The following is a 24854-nucleotide window of genomic DNA, read 5'->3' as shown; positions in this document are numbered from 1 at the left end:
TAATATCATCTGTAGTTCTGGTGAGGGACGTTATACAGGGGTGATATCATCTGTAGTTCTGGTGGGGGCCATTATACAGGGGTAATATCATCTGTAGTTCTGGTGAGGGCCGTTATACAGGGGTAATATCATCTGTAGTTCTGGTGGGGGCAGTTATACAGGGGTAATATCATCTGTAGTTCTGGTGAGGGCCGTTATACAGGGGTAATATCATCTGTAGTTCTGGTGGGGGCCATTATACAGGGGTAATATCATCTGTAGTTCTGGTGGGGGCCATTATACAGGGGTAATATCATCTGTAGTTCTGGTGGGGGCCATTATACAGTGGTAATATCATCTGTAGTTCTGGTGGGGGCCATTATACAGTGGTAATATCATCTGTAGTTCTGGTGGGGGCCATTATACAGGGATAATATCATCTGTAGTTCTGGTGGTGGCCATTATACAGGGGTAATATCATCTGTAGTTCTGGTGGGGGCCATTATACAGGGGTAATATCATCTGTAGTTCTGGTGGGGGCCATTATACAGGGGTAATATCACCTGTAGTTCTGGTGGGGGCCATTATACAGGGGTAATACCATCTGTAGTTCTGGTGGGGGCCATTATACCGGGGTAATACCATCTGTAGTTCTGGTGGGGGCCGTTAAACAGGGGTAATACCATCTGTAGTTCTGGTGAGGGACGTTATACAGGGGTGATATCATCTGTAGTTCTGGTGGGGGCCATTATACAGGGGTAATATCATCTGTAGTTCTGGTGAGGGCCGTTATACAGGGGTGATATCATCTGTAGTTCTGGTGGGGGCAGTTATACAGGGGTAATATCATCTGTAGTTCTGGTGAGGGCCGTTATACAGGGGTAATATCATCTGTAGTTCTGGTGGGGGCCATTATACAGGGGTAATATCATCTGTAGTTCTGGTGGGGGCCATTATACAGGGGTAATATAATCTGTAGTTCTGGTGGGGGCCATTATACAGTGGTAATATCATCTGTAGTTCTGGTGGGGGCCATTATACAGTGGTAATATCATCTGTAGTTCTGGTGGGGGCCATTATACAGGGATAATATCATCTGTAGTTCTGGTGGTGGCCATTATACAGGGGTAATATCATCTGTAGTTCTGGTGGGGGCCATTATACAGGGGTAATATCATCTGTAGTTCTGGTGGGGGCCATTATACAGGGGTAATATCATCTGTAGTTCTGGTGGGGGCCGTTATACAGGGGTAATATCATCTGTAGTTCTGGTGGGGGCCATTATACAGGGGTAATATCATCTGTAGTTCTGGTGGGGGCAGTTATACAGGGGTAATATCATCTGTAGTTCTGGTGGGGGCCGTTATACACGGGTAATATCATCTGTAGTTCTGGTGGGGGCCATTATACAGGGGTAATATCATCTGTAGTTCTGGTGGGGGCCATTATACAGGGGTAATGTCATCTGTAGTTCTGGTGGGGGCCATTATACAGGGGTAATATCATCTGTAGTTCTGGTGAGGGCCGTTATACAGGGGTAATATCATCTGTAGTTCTGGTGGGGGCCATTATACAGGGGTAATATCACCTGTAGTTCTGGTGGGGGCCATTATACAGGGGTAATACCATCTGTAGTTCTGGTGGGGGCCATTATACAGGGGTAATATCATCTGTAGTTCTGGTGGGGGCAATTATACAGTGGTAATATCATCTGTAGTTCTGGTGGGGGCCATTATACAGGGGTAATATCATCTGTAGTTCTGGTGAGGGCCTTTATACAGGGGTAATATCATCTGTAGTTCTGGTGGGGGCCATTATACAGGGGTAATATCATCTGTAGTTCTGGTGGGGGCCATTATACAGGGGTAATATCATCTGTAGTTCTGGTGAGGGCCGTTATACAGGGGTAATATCATCTGTAGTTCTGGTGGGGGCCATTATACAGGGGTAATATCATCTGTAGTTCTGGTGAGGGCCGTTATACAGGGGTAATATCATCTGTAGTTCTGGTGGGGGCAGTTATACAGGGGTAATATCATCTGTAGTTCTGGTGAGGGCCGTTATACAGGGGTAATATCATCTGTAGTTCTGGTGGGGGCCATTGTACAGGGGTAATATCATCTGTAGTTCTGGTGGGGGCCATTATACAGGGGTAATATCATCTGTAGTTCTGGTGGGGGCCATTATACAGTGGTAATATCATCTGTAGTTCTGGTGGGGGCCATTATACAGTGGTAATATCATCTGTAGTTCTGGTGGGGGCCATTATACAGGGATAATATCATCTGTAGTTCTGGTGGTGGCCATTATACAGGGGTAATATCATCTGTAGTTCTGGTGGGGGCCATTATACAGGGGTAATATCATCTGTAGTTCTGGTGGGGGCCATTATACAGGGGTAATATCATCTGTAGTTCTGGTGGGGGCCGTTATACAGGGGTAATATCATCTGTAGTTCTGGTGGGGGCCATTATACAGGGGTAATATCATCTGTAGTTCTGGTGGGGGCCGTTATACAGGGGTAATATCATCTGTAGTTCTGGTGGGGGCCGTTATACACGGGTAATATCATCTGTAGTTCTGGTGGGGGCCATTATACAGGGGTAATATCATCTGTAGTTCTGGTGGGGGCCATTATACAGGGGTAATGTCATCTGTAGTTCTGGTGGGGGCCATTATACAGGGGTAATATCATCTGTAGTTCTGGTGGGGGCCATTATACAGGGGTAATATCATCTGTAGTTCTGGTGGGGGCCATTATACAGGGGTAATGTCATCTGTAGTTCTGGTGGGGGCCATTATACAGGGGTAATATCATCTGTAGTTCTGGTGAGGGCCGTTATACAGGGGTAATATCATCTGTAGTTCTGGTGGGGGCCATTATACAGGGGTAATATCACCTGTAGTTCTGGTGGGGGCCATTATACAGGGGTAATACCATCTGTAGTTCTGGTGGGGGCCATTATACAGGGGTAATATCATCTGTAGTTCTGGTGGGGGCAATTATACAGTGGTAATATCATCTGTAGTTCTGGTGGGGGCCATTATACAGGGGTAATATCATCTGTAGTTCTGGTGAGGGCCTTTATACAGGGGTAATATCATCTGTAGTTCTGGTGGGGGCCATTATACAGGGGTAATATCATCTGTAGTTCTGGTGGGGGCCATTATACAGGGGTAATATAATCTGTAGTTCTGGTGAGGGCCGTTATACAGGGGTAATATCATCTGTAGTTCTGGTGGGGGCCATTATACAGGGGTAATATCACCTGTAGTTCTGGTGGGGGCCATTATACAGGGGTAATACCATCTGTAGTTCTGGTGGGGGCCATTATACAGGGGTAATATCATCTGTAGTTCTGGTGGGGGCCATTATACAGGGGTAATACCATCTGTAGTTCTGGTGGGGGCCATTATACAGGGGTAATACCATCTGTAGTTCTGGTGGGGGCCGTTATACTGGGGTAATACCATCTGTAGTTCTGGTGAGGGACGTTATACAGGGGTGATATCATCTGTAGTTCTGGTGGGGGCCATTATACAGGGGTAATATCATCTGTAGTTCTGGTGAGGGCCGTTATACAGGGGTAATATCATCTGTAGTTCTGGTGGGGGCAGTTATACAGGGGTAATATCATCTGTAGTTCTGGTGAGGGCCGTTATACAGGGATAATATCATCTGTAGTTCTGGTGGGGGCCATTATACAGGGGTAATGTCATCTGTAGTTCTGGTGGGGGCCATTATACAGTGGTAATATCATCTGTGGTTCTGGTGGGGGCCATTATACAGGGGTAATATAATCTGTAGTTCTGGTGAGGGCCGTTATACAGGGGTAATATCATCTGTAGTTCTGGTGGGGGCCATTATACAGGGGTAATATCACCTGTAGTTCTGGTGGGGGCCATTATACAGGGGTAATACCATCTGTAGTTCTGGTGGGGGCCATTATACAGGGGTAATACCATCTGTAGTTCTGGTGGGGGCCGTTATACAGGGGTAATACCATCTGTAGTTCTGGTGAGGGACGTTATACAGGGGTAATATCATCTGTAGTTCTGGTGGGGGCCATTATACAGGGGTAATATCATCTGTAGTTCTGGTGAGGGCCGTTATACAGGGGTAATATCATCTGTAGTTCTGGTGGGGGCCATTATACAGGGGTAATATCACCTGTAGTTCTGGTGGGGGCCATTATACAGGGGTAATACCATCTGTAGTTCTGGTGGGGGCCATTATACAGGGGTAATATCATCTGTAGTTCTGGTGGGGGCCATTATACAGTGGTAATATCATCTGTAGTTCTGGTGGGGGCCATTATACAGGGGTAATATCATCTGTAGTTCTGGTGAGGGCCGTTATACAGGGGTAATATCATCTGTAGTTCTGGTGGGGGCCATTATACAGTGGTAATATCATCTGTAGTTCTGGTGGGGGCCATTATACAGGGGTAATATAATCTGTAGTACTGGTGAGGGCCGTTATACAGGGGTAATATCATCGGTAGTTCTGGTGGGGGCCATTATACAGGGGTAATATCACCTGTAGTTCTGGTGGGGGCCATTATACAGGGGTAATACCATCTGTAGTTCTGGTGGGGGCCATTATACAGGGGTAATATCATCTGTAGTTCTGGTGGGGACCATTATACAGTGGTAATATCATCTGTAGTTCTGGTGGGGGCCATTATACAGGGGTAATATCATCTGTAGTTCTGGTGAGGGCCGTTATACAGGGGTAATATCATCTGTAGTTCTGGTGGGGGCCATTATACAGGGGTAATATCATCTGTAGTTCTGGTGGGGGCCGTTATACAGGGGTAATATCACCTGTAGTTCTGGTGGGGGCCATTATACAGGGGTAATACCATCTGTAGTTCTGGTGGGGGCCATTATACAGGTGTAATACCATCTGTAGTTCTGGTGGGGGCCGTTAAACAGGGGTAATACCATCTGTAGTTCTGGTGAGGGACGTTATACAGGGGTGATATCATCTGTAGTTCTGGTGGGGGCCATTATACAGGGGTAATATCATCTGTAGTTCTGGTGAGGGCCGTTATACAGCGGTAATATCATCTGTAGTTCTGGTGGGGGCAGTTATACAGGGGTAATATCATCTGTAGTTCTGGTGAGGGCCGTTATACAGGGGTAATATCATCTGTAGTTCTGGTGGGGGCCATTATACAGGGGTAATATCATCTGTAGTTCTGGTGGGGGCCATTATACAGTGGTAATATCATCTGTAGTTCTGGTGGGGGCCATTATACAGTGGTAATATCATCTGTAGTTCTGGTGGGGGCCATTATACAGTGGTAATATCATCTGTAGTTCTGGTGGGGACCATTATACAGGGGTAATATCATCTGTAGTTCTGGTGGGGGCCATTATACAGGGGTAATATAATCTGTAGTTCTGGTGAGGGCCGTTATACAGGGGTAATATCATCGGTAGTTCTGGTGGGGGCCATTATACAGGGGTAATATCACCTGTAGTTCTGGTGGGGGCCATTATACAGGGGTAATACCATCTGTAGTTCTGGTGGGGGCCATTATACAGGGGTAATATCATCTGTAGTTCTGGTGGGGACCATTATACAGTGGTAATATCATCTGTAGTTCTGGTGGGGGCCATTATACAGGGGTAATATCATCTGTAGTTCTGGTGAGGGCCGTTATACAGGGGTAATATCATCTGTAGTTCTGGTGGGGGCCATTATACAGGGGTAATATCATCTGTAGTTCTGGTGGGGGCCGTTATACAGGGGTAATATCACCTGTAGTTCTGGTGGGGGCCATTATACAGGGGTAATACCATCTGTAGTTCTGGTGGGGGCCATTATACAGGGGTAATACCATCTGTAGTTCTGGTGGGGGCCGTTAAACAGGGGTAATACCATCTGTAGTTCTGGTGAGGGACGTTATACAGGGGTGATATCATCTGTAGTTCTGGTGGGGGCCATTATACAGGGGTAATATCATCTGTAGTTCTGGTGAGGGCCGTTATACAGCGGTAATATCATCTGTAGTTCTGGTGGGGGCAGTTATACAGGGGTAATATCATCTGTAGTTCTGGTGAGGGCCGTTATACAGGGGTAATATCATCTGTAGTTCTGGTGGGGGCCATTATACAGGGGTAATATCATCTGTAGTTCTGGTGGGGGCCATTATACAGTGGTAATATCATCTGTAGTTCTGGTGGGGGCCATTATACAGTGGTAATATCATCTGTAGTTCTGGTGGGGGCCATTATACAGTGGTAATATCATCTGTAGTTCTGGTGGGGACCATTATACAGGGGTAATATCATCTGTAGTTCTGGTGGTGGCCATTATACAGGGGTAATATCATCTGTAGTTCTGGTGGGGGCCATTATACAGGGGTAATATCATCTGTAGTTCTGGTGGGGGCCATTATACAGGGGTAATATCATCTGTAGTTCTGGTGGGGGCCGTTATACAGGGGTAATATCATCTGTAGTTCTGGTGGGGGCCATTATACAGGGGTAATATCATCTGTAGTTCTGGTGGGGGCAGTTATACAGGGGTAATATCATCTGTAGTTCTGGTGGGGGCCGTTATACACGGGTAATATCATCTGTAGTTCTGGTGGGGGCCATTATACAGGGGTAATATCATCTGTAGTTCTGGTGGGGGCCATTATACAGGGGTAATATCATCTGTAGTTCTGGTGGGGGCCATTATACAGGGGTAATATCATCTGTAGTTCTGGTGGGGGCCGTTATACAGGGGTAATATCATCTGTAGTTCTGGTGGGGGCCATTATACAGGGGTAATATCATCTGTAGTTCTGGTGGGGGCCGTTATACAGGGGTAATATCATCTGTAGTTCTGGTGGGGGCCATTATACAGTGGTAATATCATCTGTAGTAAATAAATATCAATATCATCTGTAAATAAAAAATACAAGAAAATCGTGCCATCAGGTTTGCTTAATATAAAGAATGTGAAACTATTTATACTTTACATTTAAATGTTGATACTTAAGTATGTTTAAAACCAAATACTTTTAGACTTTTACTCAAGTAGTATTTTACTGGGTGACTTTTACTTGAGTAATTTTCTATTAAGGTATTCTTACTCAAGTATGACAATTGGGTACTTCTGTACTTTTTGTGTCTGTGTGTATGCGGTAGGTAAATGCTGTGTCAGTGGGACTGAAGACCTCCTCTGCCCCTCAGGGAGCCTGCCCAGATCCATCCATCTTGCCTTCCAACCTACTGCCAAACCTAATATATCATACTAATTTTAATTCATAACATATCATACGAAATGGAAGATGGACATCCACAAATTAATACGTATCATACGAAACGTAACATATCATACTAAATGGAGTATTGCGGATATACATACAGAATAATACAAAATGCTCTGAGACCAGGTTGCAGCGTTACACTGGTGCCGAGACCAGTCTTCTGGTCTTCGTTGTTATAGTGGGTCTCACTCGCTTTCATCATGGTTGCCTGTTGGCACTGTAAAGATGATGTCATCATTGTCCTTCAAGGGACTGTAACTTTACTGAAGACTCTTATGGACTTTAGTCAATGACAGATGTTTTGAACGTTTCAGTGTAATGAATGGAGACTGGGTTTAAAGGAGAAGGACACCCCCACCACCCCCTTACCTTCTGGTCTGGGTTTTAGGTCTTGATTCTCAAGGGTTCAGGGTCATGACACTGCCTGTAGACACAGGAAGATCAGACACACAACAACCATGGCCTTCCCTGACAATCTTTCTCACACTAACACCCTTCCCCCTTGTAGTACCTCAACCTACCAGAGGGGGTAGCACAGCACAAGAAAACACGGCTCCATTCAAATTTTTTATTTTTTATTTAATCTTTATTTAACCAGGTAGGCCAGTTGAGAACAAGTTCTCATTTACAACTGCGACCTGGCCAAGATAAAGCAAAGCAGTGCGACAAAAACAACATAGAGTTACACATGGGATAAACAAACGTACAGTCAATAACACAATAGAAAATCTGTACACACTGTGTGAAAATTAAGTAAGGAGTTAAGGCAATAAATAGGCCATAGTGGAGAAGTAATTACAATTTAGCAATTAACACTGGAGTGATAGATGTGCAGATGAGGATGTGCAAGTAGAGATACTGGTGTGCAAAAGTGCAGAAAAAAACAAAAAACTAATATGGGGATGAGGTAGGTGGTTGGATGGGCTATTTACAGATGGGCTGTGTACAGCTGCAGCGATCGGTAAGCTGCTCTGACAGCTAATGCTTGAAGTTAGTGAGGGAGATATAAGTCTCCAGCTTTAGCGATTTTTGCAATTCGTTCCAGTCATTGGCAGCAGAGAACTGGAAGGAAAGGCGGCCAAAAGAGGTGTTGGCTTTGGGGATGACCAGTGAAATATACCTGCTTGAGCGCTTGCTACGGGTGGGTGTTGCTATGGTGACCAGTGAGCTGAGATTAGGCAGAGAATTACCTATCAAAAATGTATAGATCACCAGGTTATACTGCCCCCATTCAAATCACAGCACCAGATTACACAGCCCCTATTCACATCACAGTACCAGATTACACAGCCCCAATTCACATCACAGTACCAGATTACACAGCCCCTATTCACATCAGAGCACCAGATTACACAGCCCCTATTCACATCACAGCACCAGATTACACAGCCCCTATTCACATCACAGTACCAGATTACACAGCCCCTATTCACATCAGAGCACCAGATTACACAGCCACTATTCACATTACAGTACCAGATTACACAGCCGCTATTCACATCACAGTACCAGATTACACAGCCCCTATTCACATCACAGTACCAGATTACACAGCCCCTATTCACATCAGAGCACCAGATTACACAGCCCCTATTCATATCACAGCACCAGATTACACAGCCCCTATTCACATCAGAGCACCAGATTACACAGCCCCTATTCACATCAGAGCACCAGATTACACAGCCCCTATTCACATCACAGTACCAGATTACACAGCCCCTATTCACATCACAGTACCAGATTACACAGCCCCTATTCACATCAGAGCACCAGATTACACAGCCCCTATTCACATCACAGTACCAGATTACACAGCCCCCAATCAAATCTAATTTTATTTGTCACACGTGCCGAATACAACAAGTGTAGACTTTACCGTGAAATGTTAATTTACAGGCCCTTAACCAACAGTGCAGTTCAAGAAGAAGAAAATATTTACCTGGTAGACTAAAATAAAACGTAATAATAAAAGTAACACAATAACAATAAGAATAAGGAGGCTTTATACAGGGGGCACCTGTACCGAGTCAGTGTGCAGGGGTACAGGCTAGTTGAGGTAATCTGTACATGTAGGTAGGGGAGAAGGGACTATGCATAGGTAAGAAAAGGGCTGATGAAGGCATTTCATCCCTGTATACTTCCGTATTCCTCCCATCGCTCGCTGTCCAACCCAGGCTGAGGCTCTGGCGTCATTAGCTCACCGCAGGCCTGTATAATAACCCGGGCCCCCGGGGGACACTCTAATGAATACAGACTATAATTAATGCCATGGTGACGGATATTGCCTTTTTGCCTACAGGGCTGGGCTCTTACACCAACTTCTCATCACTTTCTCTCTCTTTGACTCTCCTCGCTCTCTCCCTTTCTCTCTATCCCTCATTTTGTATGTTTTTGTGCCTGTGGTAGGTGAGCGCTGTGGGAGTGAAGACAAGAGCTATCCATCTAGCCTTCCAACCTACTGCCACACCTGATGGATACACCCTGTACAGGCCCCCTTCTCTCTCTCTCTCTCTCTCTCTCCTGGTCCCTCTCTCTCTCTCTCTCCTGCTCTCTCTCTCTCTATCCTGCTCCCTCTCTCTCTCTCTCTCTCTCCTGCTCTCTCTCTCTCCTGCTCTCTCTCTCTCTCTCTCTCCTGCTCTCTCTCTCCTGCTCCCTCTCTCTCTCTCTCTCTCTCTCTCTCTCGCTCCTGCTCTCTCTCTCTCTCTGCCGCTGCTCTATTTTTTTCTCCCTCCCCAGCTTTCTATCTCTCCCTGTGTTTGTCTGGGGATGGCAGGTAGCCAAGTGGTTTTAAGTGTTGGGTCAGTAACAAAAATTGAGTTTAGTTTATTAATGATTTATTAGTTTAGTTTATTAATTCGACCATTTTAAAAAACAAGCACACATAAAACTTAAAAGCCATTTATTTATTTATTTCACCTTTATTTAACCAGGTAGGCAAGTTGAGAACAAGTTCTCATTTACAATTGCGACCTGGCCAAGATAAAGCAAAGCAGTTTGACACATACAACAACACAGAGTTACACATGGAGTAAAACAAACATACAGTCAATAATACAGTAGAAAAACAAGTCTATGTACGATGTGAACAAATGAGGTGTGATAAGGGAGGTAAAGGCAAAAAAAGGCCATGGTGGCAAAGTAAATACAATATAGCAAGTAAAACACTGGAATGGTAGATTTGCAGTGGAAGAATGTGCAAAATAGAAATAAAAATAATGGGGTGCAAAGGAGCAAAATAAATAAATACAGTAGGAGAAAAGGTAGTTGTTTGGGCTAAATTATAAATGGGCTATGTACAGGTGCAGTAATCTGTGAGCTGCTCTGACAGCTGGTGCTTAAAGCTAGTGAGGGAGATAAGTGTTTCCAGTTTCAGAGATTTTTGTAGTTCGTTCCAATCATTGGCAGCAGAGAACTGGAAGGAGAGGCGGCCAAAGGAAGAATTGGTTTTGGAGAAGACCAGAGAGATATACCTGCTGGAGCGCGTGCTACAGGTGGGTGCTGCTATGGTGACCAGCGAGCTGAGATAAGGGGGGACTTTACCTAGCAGGGTCTTGTAGATGACCTGGAGCCAGTGGGTTTGGTGACGAGTATGAAGCGAGGGCCAGCCAACGAGAGCGTGCAGGTCGCAGTGGTGGGTAGTATATGGGGCTTTGGTGACAAAATGGATGGCACTGTGATAGACTGCATCCAATTTATTGAGTAGAGTATTGTAGGCTATTTTGTAAATGACATCGCTGAAGTCAAGGATCAGTAGGATGGTCAGTTTTACGAGGGTATGTTTTGCAGCATGAGTGAAGGATGCTTTGTTGCGAAATAGGAAGCCAATTCCAGATTTAACTTTTGATTGGAGATGTTTGATGTGAGTCTGGAAGGAGAGTTTACAGTCTAACCAGCCATACATGAATAAAATCATCGAGGATAACACATAATAAAGTCTGGGACTTGTTTCCATTGTGGTCCTCTTGAGACAAGATGGCTAGACAAGATCGAACACAGTATGACAGTGAAATAATAAAACAATAATATAAAAGAAGACCATCTATCTCATCATTCCAGTTACATCATAGGGGTTATTCATATTCATATCCATACAGCAACAACAGCAACACTGGCAAGTTGCAACTAGAGGTGGGGAGTCGAATCCAAAATAATAGATTCCTAGACTCCCATTTCTGCGTGTCAAGCTTCGATTCCTCTAGGAAGGAAACAATTTTCTGTAGTCTATTTAGAGAACACAAACTCTTGCATTTTACAACAAAGGAAGAGCAAGCTAGCATGAGAGAGAGACATGGAAGGGTCATAGCCAGGAATTTGTAGGCATTTCCCGCCACAAGGCAGACAGTCAGAACTGTGCATCGAATGCTGTATTTCGCAATATCTTGGCTGCAATGTCTCACTCAAGTTCACTAAAGTAGGGGCTATCAATAGGAGTCAATTCAATTGTTGGTGGTAGGAACACAAGCATTTCGCTACACCCACAATAACATCTGCTAAATGTGTATGTGACCAATAAAATTTGATTTGAATTACAACAAATTAAGAATTACAGGGGGCAGTTTGGAAAACTAATACTGTGTGAAAATCATCTGAAATAATGCACATGCTTGGATAATAATTACAAAACCAACGTATCTAGTAATATCCGTCTGAATAGGGCTATAACATAGCAAATAATAGGTTAATCACAGCATCATTCCATGGGATCAAAGCAGAGCACAGTAGAAATATCACTGAAAAATTATAGTTCCTACATTTCACCGTCTATATTCAAACAAAACACGCATTTTATAGGCAAATGGTCAGCATCCTGCACCATGCCAGTCCCCTAGAACGTAAACGCAGTATTCCTAGTAGGACTCTGCAATATTAGGTTGGTTGTGCGTACACATCCGCTTCAGCGTGTTCTGGGAGTCGAACAAGAGTCGACTCCAATGAATGTAACCACAGAAGCCAGAGTCGACTCCAATGAATCCAACCACAGAAGTCGGAGTCGATTCCAGAAATCCCGGCGTCGTGCAGCACCAGGGGAACCTGGGCAGAGGGAGTTCAGTCAGTGATTTTCCACCTTCTTTCGCGCGGTTGTATGTTTGGCGCCAGAAGTTCTCGTGCTCAGTTGCTCTCACAATTTACCTCAGTTTAAAGTTTTTCCCAAACAACGGTTTCAAAAGGCAGGTAATTTAGCTAGCTAACAAGAATAACAGGCTCCACATTGTACAACATTGCTATTTTATCGGCTATATTTAGAATAATTTGTTAGCTCGGTAATGTAGCTAGCTAAATTACCATCAACAAGTTCGCCAGTGCTAAATTAGCTAGCTACTTCAACGTTACTGTACTGAAATAAATGTATAGCTAGCTAGTGGTAGCTATCTAGCTAAAAGGGTAACGCTAACTTTAGCTAGTTTACCAAAATAGTTAAATTAGCAACTTGCTGACAAATTAACAGTTGATAATTATATTAGCTAACAATTTTCCTATATTTCGAATTTGACTAGCAATAAGTTACTGTAGCTACAAGTTCAGGGTCAAAGGACCTCAGGGACGACAACAACAGGCAAGGATGAGTTCTTCGGATGAGGTGAGTTGAAAAATGCCTAGCTATCCTATCAGCTAACGGTAACTAACTGGCACAATCAAAGATACTGATGATGGAGAGGTAACTTAACGTTACTAACATTATAACATTTAGCCACCTATCTAGCTATGTAGCTATCTGAGATGTTCAGGTGATTCCTGCTTGTGGCATTTATACCTGGGCCAATGTCATACACCTGTGGACTCGCACTAGGATGATTTCCATGATTTGAAGACCTATTTCTCAAAGATGGAATGGACCCATCTAGTGAAATGTGAGAAAGTGCGGTACAGAAACTTGAAGAGGAACCACCTGGCTATGCTTACTATAGGTAAGTGTCCGAGATTTGAATAGAGACAAAAGAACATTTGACATTTATCAGTATTACTTTCGTTTATTTTAAACTCCTGTCATAGCGGAGTCTCTCTGCCTTTGTGTTGTATTGTGCCATGTCTCTACTCACTGGCATACCACATACCCAACCAGCAGCTCCCGCAAGGCGTGGTTTCTCTTAGGGCCTCATCCCTCCAAAATACCCTGGAGGTTACATTATAGCATATGAATATGAACACAATAAAGCCCTGGCATTTGTTTCTTAGAATTACAGGAAATTCACTGTAAAACATCAACATTTTTGCTCAGACCTTGCTGGTCCCCGCAAAACTGCTCTACACCTCTCTCTACTGTGTGTTGTATTGATCAGAGAATCTACTGTGTGTGCTAATGTGTCCCTCAGGGCTGAAATCCCCAGTACCTGCGTTTATGAGGAGAAGCAGGCCTAAATTGTTGAACACTGCTCCGCTTTTTGCACCCAGCGACTCAGAGGAGGATGAGTGGACCCCTCGACTGGAGAGATGCCCACCAGGTAGAGCTGTAGTAGTAAACGAGGATGTTGTAAGACGTATCATGTTAGTAGAAAGAGAAGGCCTGTTAATACTAGTCTATGATGCTTATTGAATATCAAGAGAGAAACAGGAACCTAACTCAGTATGACTACTCAGTATGACTAGTAGGTAGGACCTACCCAGATACCGCTAAGCTAGTAGACAGTTACGACCTACCCAGATACATGGAAGCTGGAGATATTTTTCCATCACTTGTTAGAGGACAACCTGCAGAACACATTCTTTTACATTTTGGAGTGCTTCATTTTTATACAGGATCGCCAAAACAGAAAGAGTACCTTATCACTCATCGATTATCAGGTTGTATGTCCTGTTACATCTAACACGGCTCAAAAAACATATAGGAATATTGTGTACAGTGCATTCGTAAAGACCCCTTAACTTTTTCCACATTTTGTTCATCACAGCCTTATTCTAAAATTGATTTAAATGTTTTTTCCCCCTCATCAATCTACACACAATAACCCATAATGACAAAGCAAAAACAGGTTTTTATTCATTTTTGCAAATTTATAAAAAAAATAATAAAAACTGAAATATCATATTTACATAAGTATTCAGACCCTTTACTCAGTACTTTGTTGAAACACCTTTGGCAGCAACTACAGCCTCAAGTCTTCTTGGGTATAAAGCTACAAGCGTGGCACACCTGTATTTGGGGAGTTTCTCCCATTCTCTGTAGATTCTCTCAAGCCCTGTCAGGTTGGATGGGGAGCGTCGCTGCACAGCTATTTTCCAGAGACATTCAGAGACTTGTCCTTAAGCCACTCCTGCATTGTCTTGGCTGTGTGTTTAGGGTCGTTGTTCTGTTTGAAGGTGAGCCATCGCCCCAGTCTGAGGTCCTGAGTGCTCTGGAGCAGGTTTTCATCAAGGATCTCTCTGTAATTTTCTCTGTTCATCTTTCCCTCAATCCAGACTAGTCTCACAGTCCCTGCTGCTGAAAAACATCCCCACAGCATGATGCTGCCACCACCCTGCTTCACCGTAGGGATGGTGCCAGGTTTCCTCCAGACGTGACACTTGGCATTCAGGCCAAAGAGTTCAATCTTGGTATCATCAGACCAGAGAATCTTGTTTCTCATTGTCGGAGTCCTTTAGGTGCCTTTTGGAAAACTCCAAGCAGGCTGTCATGTGCCATTTTTTGAGGAGTGGCTTCCGTCTGGCCACTCTACCATAAAGGCCTGATTGGTAGAGTGCTGCAGAGATGGTTGTCCTTCTGGAAGGTTATCCCATCTCCACAGCAGAACTCTAGAGCTTTGTCAGAGTGACCATCGGGTTCTTGGTCACCTCCCCGACCAAGGCCCTTCTCCCCCGATTGCTCAGTTTGGCCGGGCGGCCAGAGTCTTGATGGTTCCAAACTCCTTGCATTTAAGAATGATGGAGGCCACTGTGTTCTTGGGGACCTTCAATGCTGCAGACATTATTTTTTTCCCCCTTCCCCAGATCTGTGCCTCGACACAATCTTGTCTTGGAGCTCTACGGACAATTCCTTCCACCTCATAGCTTGGGTTTTTGCTCTGACATGCACTGTCAACTGTGGGACCTTATATAGACAGGTATGTTTCTTTTCAAATCATGTCCAATCAATTTAATTTACCACAGGTGGACTCCAATCAAGTTGTAGAAAGATCTCAAGGATTATCAATGGAAACAGGATACACCTGAGGTCAATTTCAAGTCTCATAGCAAAGGGTCTGAAAACCTATGTAAATAAAGTAATTGATCCATTCTGTGCCATTTTGACTATAAACTTTACTCCTGAAATCATCAATCTGAGGTCAAAGGGAGGTTATTTCCCCCCAATTCGATGCGTTCAAAACATGGGGTTGTTTAAAGTAGTAACACATACTGTCCACTTCATGGAAAGTAGTGTAAAATACATTAATTCACATAATTAAATATCTTAAGTTAGGATGATAGTAAATTAAGCAAACTCACTGATTTTTCTATATAATCACATATATTTCTCATTAGTTTAACCATTTTAGAGATGAATAAAAAATGGTCCTAAAGACAATTTAACCAGGCGCTCTAGGTTAAGGTTTGTGCAGCAGGCTGAACGTTTGACGTCCCTAATAGAAGAGGTCTGTTAGTAGCTAGGTAGGACTTATATTAATTTTCTGATCTTTCCCCACAGCATCCCGGAGCTTCCGACGCCCACCCAGGAGACCAGCAGCATCTCAGGGAGTCCCTCAGCCTGACAAACCTGCCACACCTGCTACACTTACAGTACAGGTAACTGTTTTTTAAAACACCTGCACAGGTGCATTTAATACATCTTGTGAGTTTTTGTTTCTCTTCTTCACTACGCTAGCAGATACTAGTCCTGTCAATGACTGGAGCTGTGAAGTGTGAACCAATTAATTAAATTATGGTTATAAAGTGTCTTCGGAAAGTATTCATACCCCTTGACCTATTCCATATTTTGTTGTGTTACAGCCCTGAATTCAACATGTATATCATGTTCGGTATGTAATTGCTCTACTGTAGATAAAGAGGGCTGACAACTCTGTCTGTTCATCATTGTCATATTTGTCATATAACGCTCTGTCCCCCTCCCCCACCCCTCTCCTTTGATCCTCAGCAGCCCCCCAGTGGCGAGGAGGCAGGACCCAGTAATATGGGGACAGAACCCGCCCAGCCATTAATGGAGGAGCTGACAGAAGAGGAAGTGGCCTTCCTCAGAGACGGCAGCCCAGCAGACACCCACAGTGGAGTACAGGAGGGGCTAGGAGCCACGGTGTGTGTTACTGTCATACACACAACACAACACACAATATATTTTCATTCATGTTGTTTCAAATCAAAGATGATGATGACACACAGGCCAAGTGGTCAGTTTGAACTCTCCTCTTGTCTCTTTCCAGGAGGGTCAGAGTGAAGCGACCCCCAGCACCAGTGGAGGGGAGGCAGGGAGTTCCACAAAGCAAGGGGCTCGTTTGTTGCACCCCAAACCATCAACCTCAGGTAACAGAGACAGACAAGAATAGACTGTTAGAGTTTGATATGGTGATTTAAAACCCGTTTGTTTCATTTGGCTTCAAAGAAAATAGCTTATTTTGTGTTTGTACCAGGCCTGTCTAAGAGAGAGTGGCTGGAAAGGCAGAAAGCAGAGCTGAACACATACAAGCGCAGCAGAAATCTGAGAGACAGACCAAGAATCACTTACACAGAGGAGGAGGTCCCCAAAGATGATCACTACCTCTGTGAGTCATTATCTCTCTATCTCTCTGTGTATCTATCGCTTTCTATCTATCTCTCTCGGAATAAAGACATTTCAAATGTCATATTATGTATATATACAGTGTTGTAATGATGTGCAAATAGTTAAAGTACCAAAGGGAAAATAAATAAGCATAAATATGGGTGTATTTAGAGGTCGACCGATTATGCTTTTTCCACGCCGATATCAATTATTGGAGGACCAAAAAAGCCGATACCGATTAATCGGACGATTTTTCATGACAATAATGACAATAACAACACTTATTTTAACTTAATATAATACATCAATAAAAATCAATTTAGCCTCAAATAAATAATGAAACATGTTCAATTTGGTTTAAATGATGCAAAAACAAAGTGTTGGAGAAGAAAGTAAAAGTGCAATATGTGCCATGTAAAAAAGCTAACGTTTCAGTTCCTTGCTCAGAACATGAGAACATATGAAAGCTGGTGGTTCCTTTTAACATGAGACTTCAATATTCCAAGGTAAGAGGTTTTAGGTTGTAGTTAATACAGTATTTAAATGACTATTTCTCTCTATCATTTGTATTTCATATACCTTTGACTATTGGATAATCTTATAGGCACTACAGTATTGCCAGTGTAACAGTATAGCTTCTGTCCCTCTCCTCGCTCCAACCTGGGCTCGAACCAGGAACACATCGACAACAGCCACACTCAAAGCAGCATTACCCATCGCTCCACAAAAGCCGCGGCCCTTGCAGAGCAAGGGGAATAACTACTCCAAGTCTCAGAGCGAGTGACGTTTGAAACGTTATTAGCGCACACCCAGCTAACTAGCTAGCCATTTCACATTGGTTACACCAGCCATTAGGCTGATAGGCTTGAAGCCTTAAACAGCGCTGTGCTTGCGAAGAGCTGTTGGCAAAACGTACGAAAGTGCTGTATGAATGGATGCTTACGAGCCTGCTGCTGCTCAGTCAGACTGCTCTATCAAATCATAGACTTAATTCTAACATAATAACACAGAAATACGAGCCTTTGGTCATTAATATGATCGAATCCGGAAACTATCATTTCGAAAACAAAACGTTTATTCTTTCAGTGAAATACGGAACCGTTCCGTATTTTATCTAACGGGTGGCATCCATAAGTCTAAATATTCCTGTTACATTGCACAACCTTCAATGTATGTCATAATTACATAAAATTCTGGCAAATTAGGTGTCAGTAAATGTTGCATATACACTGACTGCGTGCAATGAACGCAAGAGAAATAACACAATTTCACCTGGTTAATATTGCCTGCTAACCTGGATTTCTTGTAGCTAAATATGCAGGTCTAAAAATATATACTTCTGTGTATTAATTTTAAGAAAGGCATTGGTGTTTATGGTTAGGTACAGTGGTCCAACGATTGTGCTTTTTTTGCAAATGCACTTTTGTTAAATCATCCCCCAGTGTGGCATCGATTATATGCAACGCAGGACACGCTAGATAAACGAGTAATATCATCAACCATGTGTAGTTAACTAGTGATTATGATTGATTGTTTTTTATAAGATAAGTTTAATGCTAGCTAGCAACTTACCTTGGCTTCTGCTGCATTTGTGTAACAGTCAGGCTCCTCGTGGAGTGCAATGAGAGGGAGGTGGTTTGAGCGTTGGACTAGTTAACTGTAAGGTTGCAAGATTTGATCCCCCGAGCTGACAAGGTGAAAATCTGTCGTTCTGCCCCTGAGCAAGGCAGTTAACCCACCGTTCCTAGGCCATCATTGAAAATAAGAATATGTTCTTAGCTGACTTGACTAGTTAAATAAAGGTATAAAAAAATACAGATTTCCGATTGTTATGAAAACTTGAAATCGGCCCTAATTAATCGGCCATTCCGATTAATCGGTCGACCTCTAGTTGTATTTACAATGGTGTTTGTTCTTCACTGGTTGCCCTTTTCTTGTGGCAACAGGTCACAAATCTGGCTGAAGCCTCTATGATGTCACACTGTGGTATTTCACCCAGTAGATATGGGAGTTAATCAAAATTGGATTTGTTTTCAAATTCTTTGTGGGTCTGTGTAATCTGAGGGAAATTTGTGTCTCTAATATGGTCATACATTTGGCAGGAGGTTAGGAAGTGCAGCTCAGTTTCCACTTCATTTTGTGGGCAGTGTTCACATTGCCTGTCTTCTCTTGAGATTCAGGTCTGCCTACAGCGGCCTTTCTCAATAGCAAGGCCATGCTCACTGAGTCTGTACATAGTCAAAGCTTTCCTTAAGTTTGGGTCAGTCACAGTGGTCAGGTATTCTGCCACTGTGTACTCTCTGTTTAGGGCCAAATAGCATTCTAGTTGGCTCTGTTTATTTGTTAATTATTTCCAATGTGTCAAGTAATTATCTTTTTGTTTTCTCATGATTTGGTTGGGTCTAATTGTGTTGCTGTCCTGGGGCTCTGTGGGGCTGTTTTTCGGGCAGCAGGTAGCCTAGTGGTTAGAGCATTGGGCCAGTAACTGAATGGTTGCTGGATCAAATCCCTGAGCTGACAAGGTAAAAATATGTTGTTCTCCCCCTGAACAAGGCAGTTAACTGTTCCCCGGGAGGCATCATTGTAAATAAGAATTTGTTCTTAACTGACTTGCCTAGTTAAATAAAAATACAATTGTGTTTGTGAACAGAGCCCTAGGACCAGCTTGCTTAGGGTTCATCTCTGTATGTGGAATTGAATGCCTCTTTTCTGGATTCTGATAATTAGCCGGTCTCAGAGTCTCAATTTGGTGTTTGTCCCATTTTGTGAAATTATGGTTGGTGAGCGGACCCCAGACCTCACAACCATCAAGGGCAATGGGTTCTATAACTGATTCAAGTATTTTTAGCCAGATCCTAATTGGTATGTCAAATTTTATGTTCCTTTTGATGGCGTAGAAGACCCTTCTTGCCTTGTCTCAGATCGTTCACAGCTTACCTGTGGCGCTGATCTTAAAGCTGAGGTATGAATAGTTTTTTGTGTGCTCTCTTTCACTCAACCTAGCTGTTTTTTTACATTTTGAATGCATGTCTTCATCATCATCATAATAACTGACGTTTAACATGTTCTGTTTTTCTTTCTCTCTCCCAGACTGTGAGGACTGCAAGTCTTTCTTCATGGAGGAGTGTGGGGTCCATGGTCCTCCCCTCTTCGTCCTGGACATCCCTGCCCCTCTAGGAACCTCTGACAGGGCCAGACTCACCCTCCCGTCCGGCCTGGAGATCAGGACATCAAGCATCCCTGAAGCAGGACTGGGGGTGTTCAACCATGGAAACACTGTGCCTGCAGGAGCCCACTATGGACCTTATGAAGGAGAGATCACAGACAAGGAACAAGCCATGGAGAGTGGCTACTCCTGGGTGGTGAGAGAAGTGTGTGTGTGTGTGTGTGTGTATGTGTGTGTGTCATTGGGCTGTTCTTAATTTTTTTTCCGACCTGATCAAAACTAAATATGAGGGGCCTCCCGGGTGGCGCAGTGGTTAAGGGCGCTGTACTGCAGCGCCAGCTGTGCCATCTGATACTCTAGGTTCGTGCCCAGGGTCTGTCGTAACCGGCCGCGACCGGGAGGTCTCCGTGGGGCGACGCACAATTGGCCCAGCGTCGTCCAGGTTATGGAGGGCTTGGCCGGTAGGGATGTCCTTGTCTCATCGCTCACCAGCAACTCCTGTGGCGGGCCGGGCGCAGTGTGCGCCAACCAAGGTTGCAAGGTGCACAGTGTTTCCTCCGACACATTGGTGCGGCTGGCTTCCGGGTTGGATGCGCGCTGTGTTAAGAAGCAGTGCGGTTGGGTTGTGTATCGGAGGACGCATGACTTTCAACCTTCGTCTTTCCCGAGCCCGTACGGGAGTTGTAGCGACGAGACAAGATAGTAGCTACTTAAACAATTGGACACCATGAAATTGGGGAGAAAAAGGGGTAAAAAAATTAACTAAATATGAATAGTTGTTTTCCTCAGATCAACAAGAGCAGACACTGGGACGACTACATCGATGCTGGGAGAGACACTCACTCCAACTGGATGAGGTGAGCAACACTGAAGTACAGAGGAAGTCTCACAGTCCTCTTCCTCCTTCTGTTTCTCTCTGTACAGTGGTTCCTCAATTAAAAGTTTTGAGCTTTATGCCGCAACACTTTGTGGTAGATGGTGGCAGATTGTGGTAAATTGCGTCATTCCGCCATTGCGAGGAACCACTGCACCTACATGAAGACCTCAATCTCTTGTACATAATTAACCCCCGACTGCTCTCTGTCTCTCCCTATCTCTTCTCAGGTATGTGAACTGTGCTCGTCGTGAAGAAGAGCAGAATCTGGTATCCTTCCAGTACAGAGGAGGGATTCTGTACCGCTGCTGTAAGCCCATAGCTGTTGGAGAGGAGCTGTTGGTTTGGTACGGAGAGGAGTACGCCAGAGACCTGGGCATTGTCTTCGACTACCTCTGGGACAAAAAGAGCTCTGCTAAAGGTCATTTCTCCCCTCTTCCTCCCCTCTTCATCCCTGACTCTGCCCTTACTTTTCACTCCTCTTACATTCATTCTCTTTTTACCTATTACTTCATTAATACTCATTATTACTCATTAATACCCACTATTACCTCATTAATATTATTAATACTCATTATTACTCATTTCTCAATTGAAACTCATTGATTTTAAATATGATTTCTGTGGTGTATTATCATACTGGTCCTGAGTTTTCTCTGTTCATGTGAAGTTGTCTGGAACAATAATGATGATGCACCTTGTGATCTTGATTTCTCTTCTTTCTCTCTCCCCTTCGTCTCTCTCAGATGTGAACGCTGAGTCGTCCCAGGTCCAGATCTTCTCGTGCTCTGGCTGTCCGTTCTCCTTCACCTCTCAGATCTTCCTCCACAAGCACATAAAGAGAAGTCACCATGATGAGTATGTCAGACTGTTGAGGAGTGGAGAGATCAGATCAGAGAATCTCATGTCCTCCAGCAACTCACAGCACCATGGAACCACCTCAAGTTCCTCCAACCCAGCTCCCACCAGGAAACAGAGCGATATGGACAAGCCACGATCAAACCACTGCTCTCAGTGTGGGAAGAGTTTCACTACAGGGAGTAGTCTCAGAACACACCAGCGCACTCACACAGGAGAGAAGCCGTTTCACTGCTCTCAGTGTGGGAAGAGTTTCAGTCAGTCAGGAGAGTTAAAGATACACCAGCGTACTCACACAGGAGAGAAGCCGTTTCACTGCTCTCAGTGTGGGAAGAGTTTCACTAGTGGGGGTAATCTCAGAACACACCAGCTCACTCACACAGGAGAGAAGCCGTTTCACTGCTCTCAGTGTGGGAAGAGTTTCACTAGTGGGGGTAATCTCAGAACACACCAGCTCACTCACACAGGAGAGAAGCCGTTTCACTGCTCTCAGTGTGGGAAGAGTTTCACTAGTGGGGGTAATCTCAGAACACACCAGCTCACTCACACAGGAGAGAAGCCGTTTCACTGCTCTCAGTGTGGGAAGAGTTTCACTACAGGGAGTAGTCTCAGAACACACCAGCTCACTCACACAGGAGAGAAGCCATTTCACTGCTCTCAGTGTGGGAAGAGTTTCAGTCAGTCAGGAGAGTTAAAGATACACCAGCGTACTCACACAGGAGAGAAGCCATTTCACTGCTCTCAGTGTGGGAAGAGTTTCACTACAGGGAGTAGTCTCAGAACACACCAGCTCACTCACACAGGAGAGAAGCCATTTCACTGCTCTCAGTGTGGGAAGAGTTTCACTACAGGGAGTAGTCTCAGAACACACCAGCTCACTCACACAGGAGAGAAGCCATTTCACTGCTCTCAGTGTGGGAAGAGTTTCAGTCAGTCAGGACATCTAAAGAGACACCAGTGTTGTAAAAAGAGTAAAGAAGTGGAACTTTAGATTCTCTTGACATTGGGACAGTGATGTAATAGAAGTGTAATGTTCCATCATGAAACATGACTGATGCGTCTTTATATAGACACTGTTGAACTATTTGGATAGAAATTATGATATTCATCAAACTGTCAACACTTTTTAAATTCTCTCAAAAGTACTGTGTCATTGTAATAGAATTGAATACGCATAAATGTATGAATCGTAATTTATAGTATGAAATCTTACATAAATTTGTGTATAAACATGAACTATTAAGAAAATTATTTTTAAACTGAAATGAATATCTCACAAGTTATAAACATGACAAGATTTTAATAAATGTTTATGTGATAATAAAATGTATTTCTTTACTCTGGCGTCCATCTTGTGTATTTAGTGTCAGATATTAACAACTCACCCAGAGGATTCACTCATTTCCTTCATCCTTATCATTCCATGAATTCACTGTTGATAATGATGATTTGCAGGTCCAAAACTGATCCCCTACTCCAGTGGTTCACAACTCCAGTACCCACACCAACTGCAGTCAGTGGACTAAAGTGATTAGGCATCAGGATTGATAATAAGGTATTTGAGAGATATTTTCCAGAAGGCAGGGTAAAGTCATTAGTCATCAGGATAGATAAGTTATTTGAGGTACAGTGCCTTCACATTTTGTTACGTTACAACCTTGTTCTGAAATGGATTAAATACAATTTAAAAAATCTTCAGCAATTTACACACAATACCCCATAATGACAAAGTGAAAACAGGTTTTATTTTTTTGTGTGCAAATGTACTAAAAATAAAAAAACAGAAATACAGTATTTACATAAGTATTCAAACCCTTTGCTATGAGACTCGAAATTGAGCCAAGGTGCATCCTTTTTTCATTGATCATCCTTGAGATGCTTACATAACTTGATTGGAGTCCACCTGTGGTAAATTCAAATGATTGGTCATGATTTGGAAAGGCACACACTTGTATATATGAGGTCACACTAAGCTATGAGGTTGAAGGAATTGACCGTAGCGCTCCGAGACAGGATTGTGTCGAGGCACAGATCTGGGGAAGGGTACCAAAACATTTCTACAGCATTGAAGGTCCCGAAGAACACAGTGGCCTCCATCATTCTTAAATTGAAGAAGTTTGGAACCACCAATACTCTTCCTAGAGCTGGCCTTGGTCAGGGAGGTGACTAAGAGATGGGAAACCCTTCAATAAGGACAACCAGCTCTACAGCCCTCCACCAATCAGGCCTTTATGGTAGAGTGGCCATATGGAAATCACTCATCAATAAAACATTTGCCAAAAGGCACCTGAAGACTCTCAGACCATGAGAAACAAGATTCTCTGGTCTGATGAAACCAAGATTGAACTCTTTGGCCTGAATGCCAAGCATCACTTCTGGATGAAACCTGGCACCCACACTGAAGTTTCTAAAACTGTTTGAATGATGTCTGTGAGTATAACATAACTCATATGGCAGGCAAAAACCTGAGAAAAAATCTAAACAGGAAGTGGGAAATCTGAGGTTTGTAGGTTTTCAAGTCTTTGCCTATCCAAGATACAGTGTCCGATTGCACTTCCCAAGGCTTCCACTAGATGTTAACAGTCTTTAGAACCTTCTTTCAGGCTTCTACTGTGAAGGGGGAGCGAATAAGAGCTGTTTGACTAAGAGGTCTGGCAGAATACCATGAGCTAAGACATGCACATGGCCGTGAGAGCGAGCTGCGTTCCTTTTAATTTCTAAAGACAAAGGAATTGTCCGGTTGAAACATTTTTGAAGATTTATGTTAAAAACATCCTAAAGATTGATTCTATACATCGTTTGACATGTTTTTACGAACTGTAATATAAATGTTTTGGCTTTTCGTCTGAACTTTTGCCTGGACTAAGTGCCTGCGCCTCGTGAATTTGGATTTGTGAACTAAACGTGCGAACAAGGAGGTAGTTGGACATAAATGATGGACTTTATCGAACAAAACAAACATTTATTGTGGAACTGGGATTCCTGGGAGTGCATTCCGATGAAGATCATCAAAGGTAA

At 43.6% G+C, this 24854-nt stretch overlaps 1 protein-coding gene across 1 annotated transcript; it reads left to right on the top strand.

Moving 5' to 3' along the window:
* The first annotated feature begins 11586 nt into the window (after positions 1–11586).
* On the top strand, positions 11587–23174 carry LOC110504577 (histone-lysine N-methyltransferase PRDM9). The gene is made up of 11 exons (XM_036970559.1): positions 11587–12831; positions 13042–13159; positions 13565–13693; positions 15871–15968; positions 16318–16473; positions 16601–16700; positions 16808–16939; positions 20029–20300; positions 20894–20961; positions 21209–21399; positions 21725–23174. Exons 1-11 carry the CDS (start codon positions 12814–12816, stop codon positions 22825–22827), a joined length of 2385 nt encoding a protein of 794 aa, XP_036826454.1. The 5' UTR covers positions 11587–12813; the 3' UTR covers positions 22828–23174.
* The last annotated feature ends 1680 nt before the right edge of the window (positions 23175–24854 follow it).

The sequence above is a fragment of the Oncorhynchus mykiss genome, chromosome 31 (genome assembly GCF_013265735.2).
Source record: "Oncorhynchus mykiss isolate Arlee chromosome 31, USDA_OmykA_1.1, whole genome shotgun sequence".
NCBI lineage: Eukaryota > Metazoa > Chordata > Actinopteri > Salmoniformes > Salmonidae > Oncorhynchus > Oncorhynchus mykiss.
This window is presented reverse-complemented; position numbering and strand designations above follow the sequence as displayed.

Excerpts from the sequence above, each read along its gene's own strand:
- LOC110504577 (XM_036970559.1), top strand. Across the intron at positions 16,701-16,807 it reads CCCCAAACCATCAACCTCAG|GCCTGTCTAAGAGAGAGTGG; the intron begins GTAACAGAGACA and ends TGTTTGTACCAG. Across the intron at positions 20,962-21,208 it reads ACTCACTCCAACTGGATGAG|GTATGTGAACTGTGCTCGTC; the intron begins GTGAGCAACACT and ends ATCTCTTCTCAG.